This window comes from Pantherophis guttatus, chromosome 5 (assembly GCF_059756535.1).
Source record: "Pantherophis guttatus breed Tessera chromosome 5, ASM5975653v1, whole genome shotgun sequence".
Classification (NCBI taxonomy): domain Eukaryota; kingdom Metazoa; phylum Chordata; class Lepidosauria; order Squamata; family Colubridae; genus Pantherophis; species Pantherophis guttatus.
The window spans coordinates 8,049,774-8,072,106 of record NC_142067.1 but is presented as its reverse complement, the minus strand read 5'-3'; the positions used below and the strand labels follow the sequence as shown (position 1 = coordinate 8,072,106).

At 44.1% G+C, this 22,333-nt stretch overlaps 1 protein-coding gene across 26 annotated transcripts in view; it reads left to right on the top strand.

Annotated features, from left to right (window-relative positions):
- DLG2 (discs large MAGUK scaffold protein 2) overlaps window positions 1-22,333 on the top strand; it is a 1,136,581-nt gene that overhangs the window by 834,073 nt on the left and 280,175 nt on the right. For all 26 annotated transcript variants that reach the window (XM_087895794.1, XM_087895787.1, XM_087895810.1 and 23 more), the window contains one exon: window positions 41-91. In XM_087895794.1, coding sequence (XP_087751920.1) covers window positions 41-91 — 51 coding nt within the window. The remainder of the gene's footprint in view (window positions 1-40; window positions 92-22,333) is intronic.

Here is a 22,333-nt window from a genome sequence, read left to right as displayed (position 1 = left end):
TCCCACAGATATTAATAGATTTTCTTTATATCATTTTTAGGTCAACGGCACAGAGATTGAATATGAATTTGAAGAAATTACATTGGAAAGGGTAAGTTAATTATTTCTGACCCAGGGGAGACATTGTTAGAAATACAAATAAAACAGCATGTTGGGAAAAGCACCCTTTATTTTCCATTTAAGTCATTTGAGTGGAAGTCACATTATTTAGCTGTGAGAAATGCCTTATCAATGCAGGTTTATTACAGGTTTGAAATCTGATAACTACGGCCTGCCTTCCACAGAGGACATAAACTCTTTCAACTTCTCCCCTCAGGAAGCTGCTATAGGGCATTGCATGCCAAAACTACTAGATGCAGAGACAGTTTTCCCCCCTCCTGCCATCACTCTGCTAAATACCTAATTCTCACAGCACTGTCTTAGGCCTAAAGATATTTTACCCATGTAGTAGGGCTGTATTGCTATTATCCTTCTCGTCTTCCCTATTACCTGCTCCTATTGGTATCTTACAATTTATCACTTTGCTGTTTTTACCTTATGATTTATGATTGTAACTTATGATTGACTATTTATCACATTGTTGTTTGTATGAACACTGAGCCAGGGGTACGCTTCAAAAATTTTACCAAGGGCTTCTCTGCCTGGTTGCTGGGTGGGTGTGGCCATGGTGGGCGTGGCCTAGTCAGCCTCCTGCACCATGGCGGAGGGGAGGGTTTGCCCTCCCCAGGCTCGGGAAGCTTTTTTCGAGCCTCCGGGAGGATGAAAACGGCCTCCCCAGGCTCCGGAGGCCCTCTGGAGACTGAAAACAGGGCCGTTTTTGGCCTTCCCAAACTTCCAGTAGGCCCATTTTTCACCCTCCCTGAGCCTCCATGCACGCCTGCACTTACCTGCCTCCAAAATGGGCCGTGTGGGGATTCCTGGGAGGGGAGGGGCGGGGTGACGGGGCCATCCAGGAGTGGGATTTGGGGGTTCTCAAAAACCTCAAAAACAGGCGAAAAAAAGCTTCAAAAAAAGGCCTGAAAACAGGGCGTGTGGAGGCCAAAAAATGGCCGGCGGGTGGGTAGGGCTTTGGCAATATTCGGTCTATAAGACGCACAGACATTTTTCCTCCCTTTTGGGAGACAATAAAGTATGTCTTATAGTCCAAAAAATACGGTATATACTTTAATAAAAATTCAATGTCTCCATGAATAGTGTCTTGTCTGGGTACAGTTAATTTTGAGAAATAGTAATAATAACGATAATATTCACAACATTGATATTGATCACATAATAATAATAATATTTGGTTATCCATTTTAATAAACCTTCATTAAATAGTTAATCATTCTCTTAAGCTTTTAAATTTCTAACTTCTGTTTCTGTTTGCTAGACGTTGGTAAAACGAATCCCATGTTTAAAAATATTCTGTTTCCTCCTTCTCCTTAATTTTAAGTGTTAATCTATCCATTTCTGCACATTCTAATATTTTTTTTAATTACACTTTCATCTGTAGGGATCTCTTCACAGATATATATATATATATTTATGTTGTCGATATTCTCTCGGTTATGAATTCCTCTAGAGTGGGGCTAACACAGAATTATATTCCCATTACGGTAAAAATGACTGAACAAGGTTTAAGACAGATCCATCACAAAGAATAATGGGATATGGCAGAGGATATTTCTATACCCTGAGTTATTGGGGCATTTTTAATCATCCTTCCTTAATTAGAGTATCAAAAGGTCATTGAACGGCACATGAGCCTCTCAAGATAATATTTTGGAACGCTGGATTGTTTTGAATGGATGCATCCAGTGATTCATTTAGACTCAACAAGGGTCAACGCCATTCGTGCGCATCGTTGCGGCTTGACCTGGCATAGATAATGGATTAGCCTTTTGTGTTAACTTGCAAATGATAGAAAATGAGTGTTTGCTTGCAGCCTTCCGCAAAACCCACAGCTGAAAAACAAGCAAAAGGAGAGAAAATATCTCTTGCGTAGTTTGGAGACGTGGTCACACAACCACACAATCTGTGAGTCACTGGCAGTAAAAAAAAAAATGCAATTATGTCTATCACCAGAGGAAGTGGGGAGGGGGTGGTGGAAATTTTTGTTTTTCTCATGGACCTGTCAGAAGAATAATTGAGGGTTCCAACTCATGCTGGGGTGGCAGAAGAATAAATAGAAATGAGATCCAGATAGCTGTGAGGAAAGAAGAAATATTTATTCCTAAAAGCAAATAGAATGCCTTTAGGCAGGGGTGGGCTTCACAAATTTTAGCAAGGGGTTCTCTGCCTGGTTGCTGGGTGGGCGTGGCCATGGTGGGCGTGGCCTAGTCAGCCTCCTATACTATGGCGGCGGGGGGTGTTTTTGCCCTCCCTGGGCTCTGGAGGCTTTCCTTGAGCCTCCAGGAGGGCGAAAACAGCCTCCCCAGGCTCCGGAAGCCCCCTGGAGGCCAGAAACGGGCCCATTTCTGGCCTTCCCAAACTTCCGGTATGCCTGGTTTTCACCCTCCCCAAGCTTCCCCACACGGCCCATTTTGCATCCAAAACGGGCTGTGTGGGGGCTCTTGGGAGGGGAGGGGAAGGGTGGGCGGGGCAAGCCAGGAGTGGGAATTCAGGGGTCCTCCAAACTGCACAGAATCTTAGCTAGATGTTCTCCCAAACCCCTGCGAACCCCCAGCAGCCCACCCCTGCCTTTAGGGGCAGCTGCAGAGAAACGGGGTAAAGCAACACAGTTAAATACAGGTAGTCCTCGATGTACGACCACAGTTTATTTATTTATTTATTTAAATTTATATACCGCCCTTCTCCCGAAGGACTCAGGGCGGTGAACAGACAAAGGTAAACACATAGAGTACAAAATTTAAGAACAATTTAAAAAACAAATTAAACAATTTTGGCCCAACAATTAAAATACCCCTTTTAAAATTAAAATTAAAATTAAAATTTAGCAATTGGAGAAGTTAGGCCAGCCCGGCTTGTTGAAATAAAAAAGTCTTGAGGGCCCGGCGGAAAATACATAAATCCGGGATCCTCCGTATCTCTGGGGGGAGCTCATGTTCTGTCCCCGTCCCACACACGCACCCCCACAGACGGCCCGGAGTTAATAAGACACACGACAAAGTCTTTGAAGATAAAGCTGGCAGCAACCCAGTGGCTAGCTGCCAATTCAGACTTTACTCACACAAAACAAAGATTAGACTGCAAGCATGCCGATAAAGCAGGCAAAGTTTCAGCAATACAAGGATTAGTCCAAATGCAGTCCGACAAGGCAGGCAAGTCCAGTAACGCAGAGATCATGGATTATTTCTAGTTTTTGCTCGTCACAAACTGAACCGGCCACCACACCCACATTTATACCCTGTGGGGTGTGGTCCAGTGACTCAGCTAATCTCTGGCACGCCTTCCCCTCTGCTGCGCATGCTTCTCCCTGCGCCGCTGTCGAGGATCCAGCCAGCACTTATCTCCTTCGTCGCTGTCCACCTGTGGCTGCGGGGACGTGCTTGGCTCTGGGCCTATCTCTTGGCCTTCGGTGTCCTCCGGAGGCATTGCCAGAGAGGAGGGTCCTGGAGAGGGAGGCCTTGCCAACTCCTCTCCCTCACTCTCAGAGTCTGCATCTGTCGATAGCCCAGGCTCAGGCAACGGAGCCACAACAGCTCGTTCCAGAGGGCAGGTGCTCCCACAGAGAAAGCTCTCCCCCTGGGGGCCGCCAGTCGACATTGTTTGACCGATGGCACCCCGAGGAGCCCCTTTCTGTGGGAGCATACTGGCCGGTGGGAGGCTCTCGGTGGCAGAAGGCAGTCTCGTAGGTATCTCGTAGGTAGTTGAGCCCAAAATAGATGTTGTTCAGTGAGACATTGGTTAAGTGAGTTTTGCCACATTTTACGACTTTTCTTGCCACGTTTGTTAAGCAAATCCCTGTATTTGTTAAATTAGTAACACGGTTGTTAAGTAAATCTGGCTTCCCCATTTGACTTTGCTTGACAGAAGGACGCAAAAGGGGATCATGTGATCCCAGGACACTGCAAGCGTCATAAATGTGAGTCGGTTGTCAAACATCTGAATGTAAAACACGTGACCATGGGGATTCATAAGTGCGAAAAATGGTCCTAAGTCACTTTTTTCGGTGCCATCGTAACTTCATACGGTCACTAAATGAACTGTTGTAAGTCGAGGACTACCTGTAGGACAGTTTGTCCTGGTTGTGGAAGTGTCTACATTCTGATTCTAGGGTGACACTTCAGGAGCATATGTGTGGGTAGGTATGTTTATTTTTGTGAACATACAGTTTCACTGGGAGGCCTCACTCTATTTGTGTTTACAGACCTTATCCTTTGATATGTGGATTAGGTCTGGGTAACTTATTTGAGGAAGTTTGAGTAAAAGTCACACAGATCAACTCCCAACTGCTCAATCAGAATATATCACTTCTTTGCCCTATGGATCAATAACATCTATAGGGAGAGAGATTTGTAACAGAATAACAGAGTTGGAAGGAACCTTGGAGAGGTCTTCTAGTCCAACCCCGAGATCAGGCAGGAAACCCTATACCATTTCAGACAAATGGTTGTCCAGTCTCTTCTTAAAAACTTCCAGTGTTGGAGCACCCACAAGTTTTGGAGGCAAGTTGTTCCACTGATTAATTGTTCTGTTGTCAGGAAATTTCTCCTTAGTTCTAAGTTGCTTCTCTCCTTGATTAGTTTCCACCCGTTGCTTCTTGTCCTGCCTTCAGGTGCTTTGGAGAATAGCTTGACTCCCTCTTCTTTGGGGCAGCCTCTTTGTAGGAGAATGAGTGGCAGAACCTGGGGGGTTTTGCAATGACTCAACAGCATAACATTCAACCTTATTGTTGTTCAGTCACTAAACTGAGTGACTCTTCATGATTCCATGGACCACAACATGCCAAGCCCCATCTGTCCTCCACTGTCTCCTCCTTGCCCAAATTCATGTCCCTTGCGTCCATGACACTATCTAACCATCTCATCCTCTGCTGTCCCCCTCTCCTGTTGCTTTCCATCTTTCCCAACATTGGGGTCTTTTCCAAGGTATCCCCTTTTCTCATTCGGTGGCCAAATTATTTGAGCTTCAGCTTCAGGATCTGCCCTTCCAAAGGACAGTCAGGGTTGTTTTCCTTTAGGATTCGACGGATTGGATCTCCTTGCAGTCCAAGAGACTCTCGAAAGTCTTCTCTAACGCCACAATTCGAAAGCATCCATTCTTCATTACTCAGCCTTTCTTATGGTCCAGTTCTCCCAGCTATGCATTGTTGTTAGTTGCAAAGTCATGTCTGACCCATCGTGACCCCATGGACAATGTTCCTCCAGGCCTTCCTCTCCTCTACCATCCTCTGGAGTCCATTTAAGTTCACGCCCACTGCTTCAGTGACTCCATCCAGCCATCTCGTTCTCTGTCGTCCCCTTCTTCTTTTGCCCTCAATCGTTCCCAGCATTAGGCTCTTCTCCAGTGAGTCCTTCCTTCTCATTAGGTGGCCAAAGTATTTGAGTTTCATCTTCAGGATCTGGCCTTCTAAAGAGCAGTCAGGGTTGATCTCCTCTAGGACTGACCAATTTGATCGCCTTGCAGTCCAAGGGACTCGCAGGAGTCTTCTCCAGCACCAGAGTTCAAAGGCCTCAATTCTTTGGCGCTCAGCCTTCCTTATGGTCCAACTTTCACAGCCATCCATTGCAACTGGGAAAACCATCGCCTTGACTATACGCACTTTTGTTGGCAGGGTGATGTCTCTGCTTTTTTAGATTTGCCATAGCTTTCCTCCTCAGGAGCAAGCGTCTTTTAATTTCTTGACTGTAGTACCCATCTACAGTGATCTTGGAGCCCAGGAAAATAAAATCTGTCACTATTTATTTGCCATGAATTGAGAGAGCGGGTGCCATGATCTTAGTTTTCTTAATGTTGAGCTTGAAGCCAACTTTTGCACTCTCCTTCTTCACCCGCATCAAAAGGCTTTTTAGTTCCTCTTCAGTTTCTGCCATTAGAGTGGTATCATCTGCATTTCTGAGCTATGCATTACTATTGGGAAAATCATAGCGTTCAACCTTCAACTTTTCAAACTTCAACCTTTCAAACTTCAACTTTTCAAACTTCAAACTTTCAAACTTCAAACTTTCAAACTTCAATCTAGGTCCTGTCAATGACTACTTCAGCTTCAACTACCGCAATTCACGAGAAAATAATAGATACAAACTCAAGGTAAACCGCTCCAAACTCGATTGCAGAAAATACGACTTCAGCAACAGAGTGGTCAATGCCTGGAATGCACTACCTGACTCTGTGGTTTCTTCCCCAAACCCCCAAAACTTTAACCTTAAACTGTCTACTGTTGACCTCACCCCCTTCCTAAGAAGTCTGTAAGGGGCGGGCATAAGTGCACCAGCGTGCCTACCGTCCCTGTCCTAATATTCCTTTTTACTTACTCTTTTCATGTATTCAAATTATGTTTATACTTTTACCTGTTATCTTACATATGGTTGACAAATAAACTTATGATATGATATGATAGGTCCCAAGAAACATGGTGGCAAAAAGCAGAATCCACTTCCCAGTTATACATGATATGTGTTCATGTTCATTTCACTCTGGTTTTCATCAATTGTGAGACGTAAGATAAATCCAAGCAACCCATCATCTAAACTGCAGTTATTAGAATCCATAAAACTAGAGAATGGAGTAATTGTTCTGCTTCAGTGCCAGATGGTGTAGTATAATGTACATTTAATTGATTGACATCAAACTCTTCCTCATAATCTATGCTGAAATCTTATACCGTATGTACTTGCTCGTGAATAAACCTCATTGGAATAAAGATATAAACAAGATCCAAATAAAATAAAAAGACGCGATGAAAATAATTCATCTAATTTTTTTTTCCCACAATGGTAGAAACCAAAATGCCACAGAAAGACTTACAAACATGGCTAATGAATACCATATCTCAACCATCTGCTATTTTGAACCAGGCTGATAAGTAATTACTATGGCCAATTTATCTAATTAAGGCTAGTAAGGATGGATGGAGTTGCTTTCCGTGACTGAATTTTGGTAAAATAACCAGAAACAAAATACAGTTAATTCCATACTACATTTTTCCTTCCATTTCTTCTAAACTTCTTGATTTACTAAAGTCTACGGAAAAGCCACAATCCCTTTTATTAGAAACACTATGGTTAATCAGAAGATGTGATTTAAATACAGGTAATCCTCAAGTTACAAAGTTCATTGAGTGACCATTGGCAGTTACGACAGCACTGAAAAAAGTGACCTGTGACCATTTTTCGTACTTACGACTGTTGCATCATTCCCATGGACACAAGGTCAAAATTCGGACGCTTGGCAACTGACTCACAGTCATGACGGGTTGCAGTGTCCCGGGGGTCACGCGATGATCCCCTTCTGTGACCTTCTCACAAGGAAAGTCAACAGGGAAGCCAGATTCACTTAACAACCGTGTTCCAATAACTATGGGGCTGCCACAAAGAAGAGGGGGTCAACCCAGGGCTGAAATGAGCAGGTTCTGACAGGTTCTGGAGAACCGGCAGTGGAAATTTTGAGTAGTTCGGAGAACTAGCAAATTCCACCTCTGGATGGCTCCAGAGTGGGGTGGGAATGGAGATTTTGCAATATCCTTCCCCCAGGAGTGGGGAGGGAATGGAGATTTTGCAGTATCCTTCCCCCAGGAGTGGGGAGGGAATGGAGATTTTGCAGTATCCTTCCTCTGCCACGCCCACCAAGCCAAGCCCACAGAACTGGTAGTAAAAAAAATTGGATTTCACCACTGGGTCAACCTATTCTCCAAAGCACCTGAGGGCAGGACAAGAAGCAACAGGTGGAAACTAATGAAGGAGAGAAGCAACTTAGAACAAAGGAGAAATTTCCTGAGAGATACAACAATTAATCAATGGAACAACTTGCTTCCAGAAGTTGTGAATGCTCCAACACTGGAAGTTTTTATGAAGAGATTGAATAACCATTTGTCTGAAATGGTATAGGGCCGTGATGGCAAACCATGGTGGTGGTTTGCACACGTAGCCATATCGGTGGGCACGCAAGCTCATCTCCGGCGCACCAGCTGATTTTTGGGTTTTCTGGGGCCCCCAGAAGTAAGGAAACAGGCAGTTTCCTGAGGACCGTGGGGGGTGGGGAAGGCCCATTTTTCTCTCTCCCCAGCCTCCAGAGCCTTTCTAGGAGCCTGGGGAGGGCGAAAACTGCCTTCCCCACCTCCCCGGAGGCCCTCCGGAGGCCGAAAAGGGCCCATTTGCCAACTTCCGGTCCCACCTAAACCCCCCCACACACACTCCTGGCACACGGTGGAAAAAAGGTTAGCCATCACTAGTATAGGGTTTCCTGCCTGAGCAGAGGATTGGACTGGAAGATCTCCAAGGTCCCTTCCAATGCTGTTATTCTGCTATTCTGGTGGTTTTCTGGAAGATATTTCATTACTCAGCTAGGTATCCTCCTCCCTCTCCTCCTCCTCCTCATCATCATCCTCATCACCATCATCAATGCAATGATAATGATGAGGAGCCTTGGTAGTACAGTGGTCTAAAGCACCCTGTTATTAAGACCAGCTGCCTGCAATTACTGCAGGTTCGAATCTCGCCAGGCTCAAGGTTGACTCAGCCTTCCATCCTTTCTAAGGTAGGTAAATTGAGGACCCAGTTGTGGGGGGCAATAAGCTGACTTTGTATAAATATACAAAAGTATGAAGGCTATTGCTTAATGCATTGTAAGCCTCCCTGAGTCTCCGGAGAAGGGCGGCATATAAATCAAATTAAAATAATAATAATAATAATAATAATAAAAAATAAAAAAAATAATGATACCTAGTTGGATAATGAAATGTCTGCGAGAAAATCATCAAGCTCAGAGAGCACCAAGGATCCCACAATTCTGACTCTTAGTGTTAGAATACATGAAGAAAAACCCAGTGTCTTTCAAACTGGATAGCATTTTTTTCCATAAATATTTCTCATGTCAGAAAAAAAAATTGCCACTTTCTCCTTGCAGGAATTTACTAAGTCCCCATTGGTTAGGATCCTGACAGAACTTTCAACAGATGGTTTTTGAAACTGCCACTTAATTCTGGCATTTCAAACCTGGAGACATCTGTGGAAGCTCAGCCAATTCACTTGTTTACAAAGATTTAAAGCCTCTATGCTTTGCTTTCCCCACTTCTCAACAGAAGTTAGCACTTTTATTTCTAATTTGGTAAAATAGCTGGTATTACACCGCGACTTAGTGGGTTTGTCCTTTGTCCTTGAGGCTGCTGGGATTTTTTATTTTTTGGGAAGGAGGGGAGGAGAAAAAAAATTGCAAAGAATCTCAGAGATGTAGAAATATCAATTAAGGACCTTGGAGTAATCTTCCAGGTTCAGTTTTCAGCAGGGATGTTTATTTTTTTCCGCTGCTGCAAACAATTATCTTCAATTTTTCTCAGGCCTCATTATATTCAATTGTCTTTCTTCCGGGAAGGAAGAGAAATAAATAATTAACAGATGGTTAAGCCAATTTTTGTGTCTGTACATGTGCAGAAAAAGAAGAAACTGCTGAACAGGCATCTCACCAGGAAATTAATTCCCAGTTGGCTGTTGAAGGTACTTTCATTTCGGGGAAACCAGATTAAGGGCCTAAATGAGCAGACGATACTATAGCCCACTTTAATTTTCCCTGGAATGCTTGGATTCATTGAGGTCAAGAGTCTCCTTCAACTAGAGTTCAATTCATAGCGATTTCTTTGACAGGGCAATGGCTTCTCCTCCTGCCATCTTCTGGGATATTTTGGGGGGTTTTGTCAGTAGAGATACCAACAGGTCAACCAATGGGGACTGTTTGGTAACTGAAACATAGTATAAACATAGTATTTGTTGTATGGGGCCATAACAGAGGTGGGTTTCAGCAGGTTCTGACCGGAAATTTTGAGTAGTTCGGAGAACCGGTAGTAAAAATTCTGACTGGCCCCACCCCCATCTATTCTCTGCCTCCCAAGTCCCAGCTGATCAGGAGGAAATGGGGATTTTGCAGTAACCTTCCCCTGGATTGGGGAGGGAATGGAGATTTTACAATATCCTTCCCCTGGAGTGGGGTGGGAATGGAGATTTTACAGTATCCTTCCCCTGCCAGGCCCACAAAGCCACGCCCACCAAGCTACATCCACAGAACCGGTAGTAAAAAAAAAAAATGAAACCCAACACTGGGCCATAAGAGACAGTTTGGAGCCTGGGCGTGGCTTAACTCTTCTGTATATAAACTTGAGGGGACTGGCTCCTCTCGCCTCCATTTTGCCCTCTCCATTTTGTGCTTCCATTTTGTGCTGTGTTTGTATTTGCTATTTCTCTTCTCTTGAACATGGGAAAATCTACAATGGTATTGTATATAAAGACATTTTCTTATGTAGATGAATCCTGCAGAATTATTTAATTGTGTGTGTGATTGTGTGTGCTGTAACAAACTCCGACAAGTTTTAATCTCTTAGTTGCTCCCACAGCCTTGAGTTTCCAAGATCCAGGTACAGGTAGATCTCAACTCAACAACCGTTCATTTAGTGAGTGTTCGAAATTACCAACGGCACTGATAATAAAATTGATGTTAGAATAAGAAATTAGGAATTAAGGAAAATAAGAGGTGGAAGGTTAATTAAGTTAAAAGGTTTCAATGTAAGAATGGAATAAGATGAAATACACTGTTAATAAGCAAAAAATATGACGGGGATTTTGAGAAACATATTCAATAAATGGAGAAAAAAATCGGGGTTGCTCGGATACCATTTTGGAAAATATTGAATTGAAAATGAATACAACAATGGCGAGAGAATGGAAAGAGGAGTAGAGAGATAGAGGAGGGGAGAGGAGAGGAAGGAGAGAGAGGAACAGAAGAAAGGGAAAAGGAGAGGAAGAAAGGGAGGGGAAACAAGAGTAGGAGAGAAGGTTAGAAAGGGAGGAAGAAGGGAGGAAGAAGTGACTGTCTTGCTTAGCAACATAAATTTGGGGCTCAATTGTGAGTTTTTGTTTTTTGTTTATTTATATGCTGCCCTTCTCCGGAGACTCAGGGTGGCTTACAATGCGTTAAGCAATAGCCTTCATACTTTTGTATATTTATACAAAGTCATCTTATTGCCCCCACAATCTGGGTCCTCATTTTACCTACCTTTGAAAGGATGGAAGGCTGAGTCAACCTTGAGCCTGGTGAGATTTGAACTTGCAGTAATTGCAGGCAGCAGATGTAAGTGGATGTTAATAACAGTGCTTTAGTCTGCTGAGCCACCAGAGTTTTAAGTCAAAGACTATTTGTACTGAGCATCAATGCCCAGTCAAAGTCAGGCAGGCACCTTGATGCTTGACATGTAAACTTATCTGTGTTCTTTTGGACATTAAGTGAAAAGCTTTTTAGAATAGAATGGAATGGAATAGAGAATAGGAAATAGGAAATAGAATAGGAAAGGATGGAGAAGAGAAGAGGAGAGGAGAGTTGGAAGGGACCTTGGAGGTTTTCTAATCCAACCCCCTGCTCAGGCAAGAAACCCTATACCATTTCAGACAAATGGATATTCAATTTCTTCTTAAAATCTTCCACTGTTGGAGCATTCACAACTTCTGGAGGCAAGTTGTTCCACTGATTAATAGTTCTAACTGTCAGGAAATTTCTCCTTAGTTCTAAGTTGCTTCTCTCCTTGATTAGTTTTCAACCATTGCTTCTTGTCCTACCCTCAGGTATTTTGGACAATAGCTTGACTCCCTCTTCTTTGTGGCAGCCCCTGAGATATTAGAACACTGCTATCATGTCTCCCCTAGTCCTTCTTTTCAGTAAACTAGACATACCCAGTTCCTGCAACCGTTCTTCGTATGTTTTACCCTCCAGTCCCTTAATCATCTTTGTTGCTCTTCTCTGCACTCTTTCCAGAGTCTCCACGTCTTTTTTACATCGTGGCGACCAAAACTGGATGCCGTATTCCAAGTGTGGCCTTACCAAGGCCTTATAAAGTGGTATTAACACTTCACGTGATCTTGATTCTATCCCTCTGTTTATGCAGCTTAGAACTGTGTTGGCTTTTTTGGCAGCTGCTGCATACGGCTGGCTCATATTTAAACAGTTGCCCACTAGGACTCCAAGATCCCTTTCACAGTTACTACTATTTAACAAGGTACCACATATACTGTACCTGTGCATTTTGTATTGGGCATTAATGTATTGTCCAAAGCACTTGAGGGTAGGACAACAAGCAACGGGTGGAAGCCCATCAAAAGCAGATCCAATCTTGAAATCAGGAGGAATTTCCTGACAGTGAGGACAATCAATCAGGGAAACGGTTTGCCTCTCAGAGTTGTGGATCGCTGGAGGTTTTCAAGAAAAGATTGGACAACTATTTGTCTAGGACGATATAAGGACTCCTGCCTTGGAAAAGGGGGTTGGATCACAAGACCGTCCAAGGCCAATGATTCTATATGTATTCCTTGAGCCAGTTTAACAGATTTAACAGATTATCAGACTTGGAAGGGACCTTGTAGGTCAGGGGTGTCAAACTCAAGGCCCAGGGGCCAGATCCGGCCCATAGGGTGCTTAGATAAGGCCCGTAGGACCACTCTGGAAACAGCAAAGGACCTGCCCATGGTGCCTCTGCCAGAGAAAATGTAGCTCGTGAGGGCCGTGTGCGGCCCTCCCCAGCTCCGTTTTCATTGGCAGAGGGTTGCAGGAGGCTGTCGCAGCCGAAAACGGATCTCAGGAGGGCTGTGTGCGGCCTTCCCCAGATCCGGTTTCATTGGCAGAGGGTTGCAGGAGGCTGTTGCAACCGAAAACGGATCTCAGGAGAGCTGTGTGCGGCCCTCCCCAGCTCCGTTTTCATTGGCAGAGGGTTGCAGGAGGCTGTCGCAGCCGAAAACGGATCTCAGGAGGGCTGTGTGCGGCCCTCCCCAGCTCCGCTTTCATTGGCAGAGAGTTGCAGGAAGCTGTCGCAGCCGAAAATGGAGCTCGGGAGTCCGTTTTCGCTGGCAGAGTGCTCGGGCCACTACAGGCGCTCCCGAAATGAGTGATGTTGAGTGGCCATGCCTCCCCGCCAGCCCCCTGAGCTCAAACACAATCCTGATGCGGCCCTCAGTGAAATCGAGTTTGACACCCCTGTTGTAGGTCATCTAGTCCAACCCCCCGCCCAAGCAGGAGACCCTACACCATTTCTGAGTTGGCTCAGTCTTACTCATAGAAGGTCTTGACTTGGGCAACAGGGGACGTGGTAGATTTTAGCAGTGGTTTAATAAAGCAACGAGGTTAGCTCTGGTTTAATTTCTCTCCCGGCGGCTATAAAAGCCAGCAGCTTCCGCCACAATATTTGTCCTACAAAAATTGCCTTTGATTGATTGATTGCCCTGTTTTCCCCATCTTGCGTGCCCACTTGTAATTTCATCCTTGCAAGAGTACGGCTGATGCCTCCCTTAGCATTTTATAATATAATTAGGCTAGCCTCATTTCTGAGCGATGCAGCGCAGAAAGGATATTTAAATGATTAATCTGGAGGGGGTGGGGGAGAAAATCGTGGTTGATATTTGCAGCACAATTGATCCGAAATGCACATTTTCAGCGTCGGGTGGGGGCAGGGGGGAACCTGGTCACTGCCCGAAGGAATTTGACATCGGAGAATAGGTTGGTGGGAAGAGGTAGATGTAATTAGGTTCAATTTAAAATGAGACCCAGAATCCACAATAGAAAAAAAATGAAAAGGAGGCTAGTGAAAATTATCAGGTACACAAGATGCATCTGTTGGTCGCCTTGATTTTAAAAAGATGTCGAGACTCTAGAAAGAGTACAGAGAAGAGCAACAAAGATGATAGGGGGACTGGAGCAGGGGGGAAATTCATTTTTTTCCCCTACCAGTTCTGTGGGCGTGGCTTGGTGGGTGTGGCAAAATCCCCATTCCCTCCATACTCCTGGGGGAAGGATATTGCAAAATCTCCATTCCCACCCCACTCTGGGGCCAGCCAGAAGTGGTATTTGCCGGTTTTCCGAACTACTCAAAATTTCTGCTACCGGTTCTCCAGAACCTGTCAGAACCTGCTGAATTTCACCCCTGGACTGGAGGCTAAAAGTTATGAAGAACAGTTGCAAGAACTGCGTATGTCTAGTTTAATGAAAAGAAGGATTAGGGGAGACGTGATAGCAGTCTTCCAATATCTCAGGAGCTGCCACAAAGAAGAGGGAGTCAAGCTTTCTCCAAAGCACCTGCAGGAGAAGAAGCAATGTGTGGAAACTCATCAAGGAGAGAAGCAACCTAGAACTAAGGAGAAATTTCCTGACAATGAGAATAATTCATCAGTGGAACAGCTTGCCTCCAGAAGTTGTAGGTGCTCCAACACTGAAAATTTTTTAAGAAGAGATTGGACAACCATTTGTCTGAAATGGTATAGGGTTTCCTGCCTCAGCAGGGGGTTGGACTAGAAGACCTCCAAGGTCCCTTCCAACTCTGCTATTCTATTCTATTCTATTCCATTCCATTCCATTCCATTCCATTCCATTCCATTCCATTCCATTCCATTCCATTCTATTCTATTCTATTCTATTCTATTCTATTCTATTCTATTCTATTCTACTCTACTCTACTCTACTCTACTCTACCCTACCCTACCCTACCCTACCCTACCCTACCCTACCCTACCCTACTCTATTCTATTAGCCTAAGAAGAGAGAATACAAGAGTATTTAGACGAACAACAGAATGGGATCAGGAAAAAAACCCAGATTATACAGATAATCCTCGATTGATGACCACATTGGAGCCCAAAATTTCTTTAAATTTTTAAAGATCCTTTAAATCTTTAAAGAAATTCTTAAAATGTCTTTAAGAAATTTTCAGTTTAGAGTCTATTGGTCTTAAGGTGCTCTGTTTGATTGACTTCCCAGTTTTGCAGTCCAGAGTTTAATTCAATATTTAATTTAATTTAATATTTAAATTTATATACCGCCCTTCTCCCGAAGGACTCAGGGCGGTCAACAGCCATAGATAAAAAACAAAGAATACAAAATTTAAAAACAATTTAAAAATATATTAAGCAATTTGGCCCGACAGTTAAAATCCCCCATTTAAAATTCAAATTTAAAATTACACCATTGGAGAGTTAGGCCAGCCCAGCTTGATGAAATAAAAAAGTTTTGAGGGCCCCGACAGAAAGTTACGTAGATCCGAAATCGTCCGTATCTCCGGGGGGAGCTCGCTCCAGAGTTACAGAAAATCCCAGGGACAGCTTGCCTTCAGAAGCTGTGGGTGCTCCATCACTGAAGGCTTTCAAAAAGAGACTGGAGAGCCATTTGTCTGAAATGATATGGGGGTCTTCCACTCCAGTGGTGGGTTGCACCGGAAGACCTCCGAGGTCCTTTCCAACTCCATTATTATCTGTTCTACATGCTTGACACGTCTAGATGTCATCTAATTTGCTGTTAATGCTGCCATTATTTGGAATCTGTGTGTGTGCATGCACGCGGACATAATATCAAGCTAAGCCATCGAAGTATATGTACCCATGACCTTATTAATGTAACCTCAGAACAACCAATCACCATTAAAATGTCACGCCATAGCTGGCTGGTTGACCTTTAGCTACCAAATTCCTTTAAGACTTCTCCCTGAAAATGGACTAATTGATGTTGCGAAGTGAATGCATACAAAGGCACTTATTTTGCATAACTTGGTGCTCATGCATATGTTGATTTTTCCCCCCCAGGCAGTAAGTATGAACTACTAATAAAACAAACCGTAACCTTATCACACAAACGTTGGACTAAGCTGGCAGTCGTCGCATTTAGCTCGGAACCTGCATACCTTCCCTGTTCCCGATAGCAAGAGAGCTGAGATTTGATCTCGAAATATGCTAAGAATGGTTTTTTAAAAAATTTAACGGGCACATAATGTTGGGGAAGGTGGTTGAATGTGTGTTCGGCTTGCCAAAGGACATGACATCACAGAGGCCACAGGTGGCACCACATCAATTTCCTGGTTGGAGTAAATCAGGGGTGTTTAACTTTTAAAAGCATTTTTTCTACAACCTCTTCAGCCGAAAAAATGCTTTTAAAAGTTAAAAAAAAAAAGCTTCTGATGATCGCACGGCTCAGCTGGGATCGTCAAAAGCTTTTAAAAGAAAAAAAACCTCTGACAATCAGGCAACTCAGCTGGGATCGTCAGATCCTTTTGAAAGCATTTTTTTACAACCTCTCCCTGAAGAGGTTGTAGAAAAAATGTTTTTAAAAGTTAAAAAAAAATGGCCACGCCCACCCAGTCACATTACCCCCCACCACCAAGCCACACCCACAGAACCGGTAGTAACAAATTTTAGATTTCACCACGGTCATAACTCACTTTATGCAGTGCTGTTGCAACTGTGAATGATCACTAAACAAACTGTTGTAAGTTGAGGACTACCTGTACAGCAGGGGTAGGTTCTACTTACCTTTACTACTGGTTCGCAATGGGGCCCCCATGCATGCGCGCTTCTGTGCATGCGCAGAAGCTTCCTGATGACGTCGGGGTCAGTGGGCGGAGCCTCTCGCCAGTTTTACTACCGGTTCTATAGAACCGGTCCGAACCGGGGGCAACCCACCACTGCTGTACAGCATTCAACATATTTTCATTGAGCATGGAATAATACAGCTTCTACAAAATCCCTTTTTAAAATCATTTTGTCCCTCAAATGCTGAAGATTTCTTCCTATTTTTTGTTAGTTCTGAGCCTTGGTAGTACTAGGGTTTAAGGCACCCTGTTATTAAGCTGCTTAAGACCAGCTGCCTGCAATTACTGCAGGGTTCGAATCTCGCCAAGGCTCAAGGTTGACTCAGCCTTCCATCCTTTCTAAGGTAGGTGAAATGAGGACCCAGTTTGTGGGGGCAATAAGCTGACTTTGTATAAATATACAAAAGGATGAAGGCTATTGCTGAGCACATTGTAAGCCGCCCTGAGTCTTCGGAGAAGGGCGGCATATAAATCAAATTAAAAAAAAAAAAAAAAAAGCCGGCTTTTATGGATCAGTTCACACAAACTACAGTAAACCTAGATGAATGAAACAGTCCCCATGTTTGTTTGCGTGGCACTCCCAAACTAATCCGATGATGATTTATCACGATGACGTGATTCATAAAACATTCTAAAACAGCAGTTGGCTCATTTTTGTTTTTGCACCTGTTGTAGCTTACAAAATTTACTCCCCTGATAAAAGTAGGGTGAAATCTTTTTTTATCTCTTTTTTCCTCTGCTGTTGTTGTTTTAATATTCGAAGTGGCCAGATTGCAGGTGTGAGAGGGGAAGAAAAGCTTACTCACCTTATTGCAAAGGCACACATGTTCAGCTGCCTTAGAAATAAATAAAATATGTGATCTTCAATTTTCAAGCTGATGTGTGCCCTGCCCTTGCTATTCATTTGGAAAAAAAATGCCTGTAGGAAAACCATCTCTTGAAATCTCCTTGTTGTTCCTGTTAGTTGCGAAGTCGTGTCCGACGCATCGCGACCCCATGGACAACGTTCCTCTGGGCCTTCCTGTCCTCTACCATCCCTTGGAGTCCATTTAAGCTCACGCCGACTGCTTCAGTGACTCCATCCAGCCACCTCGCTCTCTGCCATCCCCTTCTTCTTTTGCCCTCAATCGTTCCCAGCATTAGGCTCTTCTCCAGTGAGTCCTTCCTTCTCATTAGGTGGCCAAAGCATTTGAGTTTCCTCTTCAGGATCTGGCCTTCTAAAGAGCAGTCAGGGTTGATCTCCTCTAGGACTGACCGGTTTGATCTCCTTGCAGTCCAAGGGACTCGCAGGAGTCTTCTCCAGCACCAGAGTTCAAAGGCCTCCATTCTTTGGTGCTCAGCCTTCCTTATGGTCCAACTTTCACAGCCATCCATTGCAACTGGGAACACCATCGCCTTGACTATACGCACTTTTGTTGGCAGGGTGATGTCTCTGTTTTTTCGTATGCTGTCTACTTCTCCTTTTTGATACAGAAAGTAAAGAAGTAAAATTAGGCTCAGGCCCCATGCATCCTCAAAGCTATGCTTTTGAAACCGTAGAAAATAAATAAAAAAATAAATACATTATTGCTTGTTTTCAAATTGCATGAATAGAAACATTCAATTGGTTTGAATTGAATAGAATAGAATAGAAACAATTCAATTGGAGTCAGTCTCTGCTTCCCTTTTCTAGGAAGTTAAAATGCCATTGATGCAAAGATTATTCAGCTATTAATTTCTCCTTTTCCCCTTTGCACGGCTTCCATTAATTACTGAGCGATGTCTAAATGCGTTAAATTCCTTCAAGAGTTCAGCCGCATGGCTTTGAGATCAAAACGGCTTCCAATTTAGGCAGCCATCGATTTCAAACTTGGCCTTCAAAGCACTTAAATTCGGCCATTTTTAGCAAAATGCTGTGGTTGATTTCCTTCTCAGGCTGCTAAAGTCTTAACCCGGGTTGAAAACTCGATGGGATTCCATGAAAGTCTAAGACCGTTGTTTCCCAACCGTACAACCTCCAGATAGATGGACGTCAATTCCCAGAATTCCCCTGCCAGCAAAGCCATTCCTGCAAATTCTGACAATAAAACTCACTCATTAGAAACTGACGAGGTTGGAAAACATTGGTACCGATGGCAAAAAGAAAAGATTCGCTTGAATTCATCCAGGTTTCTATCCCAAAGGTGCTTTTTCAAGAGGCAACTGGACTTTCTTGTTTTTTTTCTTTGAAGACGTTTTGCTTCTCATTCAAGAAGCTTCTTCAGCTCTGACTGGATGGTGGGGAATGGAAGGATTGATACTCCTTGCAGACAGCTGGTCATTTGCATCCTTTTAGAGAGTCATGGAAGCCACTTGGAGGTTTGTCTGTGTCAGGGGTGGGTTCTAAATTTTTTTACTACCGGTTCTGTGGGCGTGGCTTATTTTGTGGGTGTGGCTTGGAGGTCATGTGACTAGGTGGGCGTGGCTAGCTGGTCAGAGTCATTTCTGGAAGGTCCTCGCACTTACGACCAGTCCTCGCACTTACGACCCGACTCATTTGTTTGCTTTTAACACTGATCAGCTGTAGGATGGCCCTTGGAAGCCCCGCGGCAAGAGTTTAAACAGTTTTTTTCCCTCTAGTCATCAGCTGGGACTCAGGAGGCAGCAATAGATTGGGGGTGGGACCAAATAAAAGGTAAGGATAACGTGGGTGGGTGGGGGACGGGGGGGGAGAACCGGTTCGGTGACGTCATATCGTCACTGCTACCGGTTCGGCCGAACCAGACCGAAGCGGGAGGAACCCACCACTGGTCTGTGTCCTCAGGGCCTCCTGAGTAGTGCAAATAGGTGTGGAGCCTTCTTGGAATGGCTGACAGGACTGTGTTGCAAACCCTGAGGGTGCAGACAGGTGCTTCAACACTGGAGGTTTTTAAGAAGAGACTGGACAGCCACTTGTCTGGAATGGTACCTGAGCAGGGGTTGAACTAGAAGACCTCCAAGATCCCTTCCAACCAGGGGTGGGATTCAAAAATTTTAGCAATTGGTTCTCTAGTGGGCGTGGCCATGATGGGCGTGGCTTACTAGGCCTCCTGCACCACAGCGGGGTGTGTATGTTTTTGCCCTCCCCAAGCTCCGGAGTCTTTTCTCGAGCCTCCGGGAGGGCAAAAACGGCCTCGCCTGGGCTCCGGAGGCCCTCCAGAGGCTGGAAATGGGCCCATTTCCAGATTACCGGAACTTCTGGGAGGCCCATTTTTCGCTCTCCCAGAGCCTCCGTGCAGGCGCTACACCTACCTGGCATCCAAAACGGGCCGCGTGGAGACTCCTGGGATGGGTAAGGCAGGGTGGGCAGCCCTTGCAACTACCGGTTCGGCGAACCAGATGTAAAATTAACATCTGGTTCGCCCAAACCTGTCTGAACCGGCTGACTGTCACTGTTATTCTTTTATTCTATTCTGAATGAAGCAGCACTTTAGTTTTCCTCCAATCTGTTTTACGCAGTTTCAGAATATTTTCCCCCAATTCTTTACAAAACAGCCAAATGAATTCTTGGCAGTCCTTCGGAGAGGAGACTATGTCAGGCTCTTTGACCTCTGCCTCTAATTGGAAGTGATTTTTTTTCCCCTCCCAAATGCAATTCTTGCAGAGTCTCTTTAATAAGATGAATGGAGAATAAAGGGCGAAGGTTGGGATCGCAACATTTCTAGCGGCTGAATTATTTCCCAGTTAGAACAATCTATACCGAAGTGTACTAAGGTTTTTTTTTAACTGCCTCTAGCCAGATGGTGGAACCTGTTTGCTGATAACAGAGTCGCTTGCAGCTTGTTAGTTGACAGAACTGTCTCCTAAATCTTTATCAGCCTAGGAACTACTGACCATTATAATTATTTTAGGCCTTGGAGGATGTTATCAGAACTGGTTGCAGAATTGTATTGGGTCAATTGAAGTTATTTCCCTTGGTGCTTGAAGGACCACAGGGAAGAATCAGTGGTCTTTGAGAATGAAGGGCCTAAAAGTTTTTCTCAACCTTAGGAACTTTAAGGCAAGTGGACTTCAACTTCTAATGTGCCTAAAGCATTCATTATCCATGCTCAGTGTCACCTTGATTCTGCACAGTTTCAAGATCGTCTTCAACCAAATTGTCCTCTTCCAAATATTAAGAGAAAATCTACATATGCTCCAGGATCTTCAGTTCTACCTCTTTGCAGTTTGCTTCGCTTCAGGTTGCTGTACTTCATTCTAAGCCTTTACTTTCCTGACTTCATTCTTTCAAGATTCAGGCTATCTGCTGATATTTTGCCTTAGTTATGTGGCCCTTTTTCCATTTTTTTTTTTTTGTACTTGTCCTTGTCCTTTTTGTCTTTCAGTTCATCAGAGAGTTTTTTGTGTAACCATGCTTGTTTCTTTCTAGATTTCTTGTTTTTCTTTTTCAGTGGTATTGTGTTGGCCTGGGCTTTTATGATCATATTTTTCAGAGTTTCCCAGAGCTTCTTGAGTTGTTTTCTTCTTTTAAGATTTTCATCCATGGAATCCTTCCCAAGCTCTCTCTGAGTTGGTTACAATCAGTTGTTTTAGTAGTACTTTTCAATTTACGACCATTTGTTCAGTGGCTGAAGTTACAGCAGCGCTGAATGAAGACTTACGAGCCCCAAAGTCAGAGCTGTCGCAATGCCTCTGCAGTCATGTGATCAAAATTTGGGTGCTTAGCATCCCACCCACCCTTATGGTACCACAGGGGTACCAATAAAGGAGAATATTTGTAGCTCAGGGTTGAAACAAGGCATCCTTGGTACTCTCTGAGCTTGGCTGTTTTCTTGCAGACATTTTATTACCCAAACTAGGTAACATCATCAGCAGAAGGTCGCAAAAGGTGATCATGTATTCCCAGGACATTGTATCCAACCTAAATATGACTCAGTTGGCAAGCATCTGAATTTTGATCACGTGAACATGGGGATTCTGCAATGGTCATAAGTGTGAAAAACGGTCATAAGTTACTTTCAGTGCTGTGGTAACTTTGAACGGTCACTGAACGAACTGTTGTAAATTGAGGACTACCTGTAGAAACTTTTGATGGCTAAAAATCACACCTAACCTCAAAGCAAGAAGCTTTCTATGTTTGTCCAATGACACAAAATAAGCACTACTAACTCATGAGTAGAACAAGCCCTTTCTATGTTTAGAATATTTGCAGAGGGTGGAAGTTTTCTTTTTCCAACCATGTTAAGCTCCCCTTTAGGTTTATATTCATTCTGAGACTTTGGAAAAAGTTTGGAGAAGAGCGACTAAGATGATCAAAGGCCTGGGGACTAAAACATACAAAGTACGGCTGCAGGATTTGGGTTTGGCTAGTCTAAAGAAAAGAAGAATTAGGGGTGACATAATAGCAGTATTCCAGGATTTAAGGGGCTGCCACAAAGAAGAATGGGTCAAACTATTCTCCAAAGCACCTGAAAGCAGGAGAAGAAACAATGGTTGGAAACTAACCAAAGAGAGAAGCAACTTGGAACTAAGGAGAAACTTCCTAACAGTGAGGACAATTAACCAGTTGAATGACTTGCCTTCAGAAATCATGGGCGCTCCATCACTGGAGGTTTTTAAGAAGAGACTACACCAGGGATGTCAAACTCGATTTCATTGAGGGCCTCATCAGGGTTATGTTTGATCTCGGAAGGCTGGGTGGTGGCGGCCGGGGTGGGCGTGGCCACGGTGGACGTTTGATGCAGGCTCAAGATGCACTTTTTCCCATCTTTCTTTGTTCAGTATTCCCTGACCTCCAGTACTGTGCCAGCCAAAAACAGGCCATGGAGGGGTCCCTCGAGGCCCCTACACGGCCCATTTATGGCCTCCCCGGCCTCCAGCAGAAGTCTGCTGGCCAAAAACGGGTTTCACGGA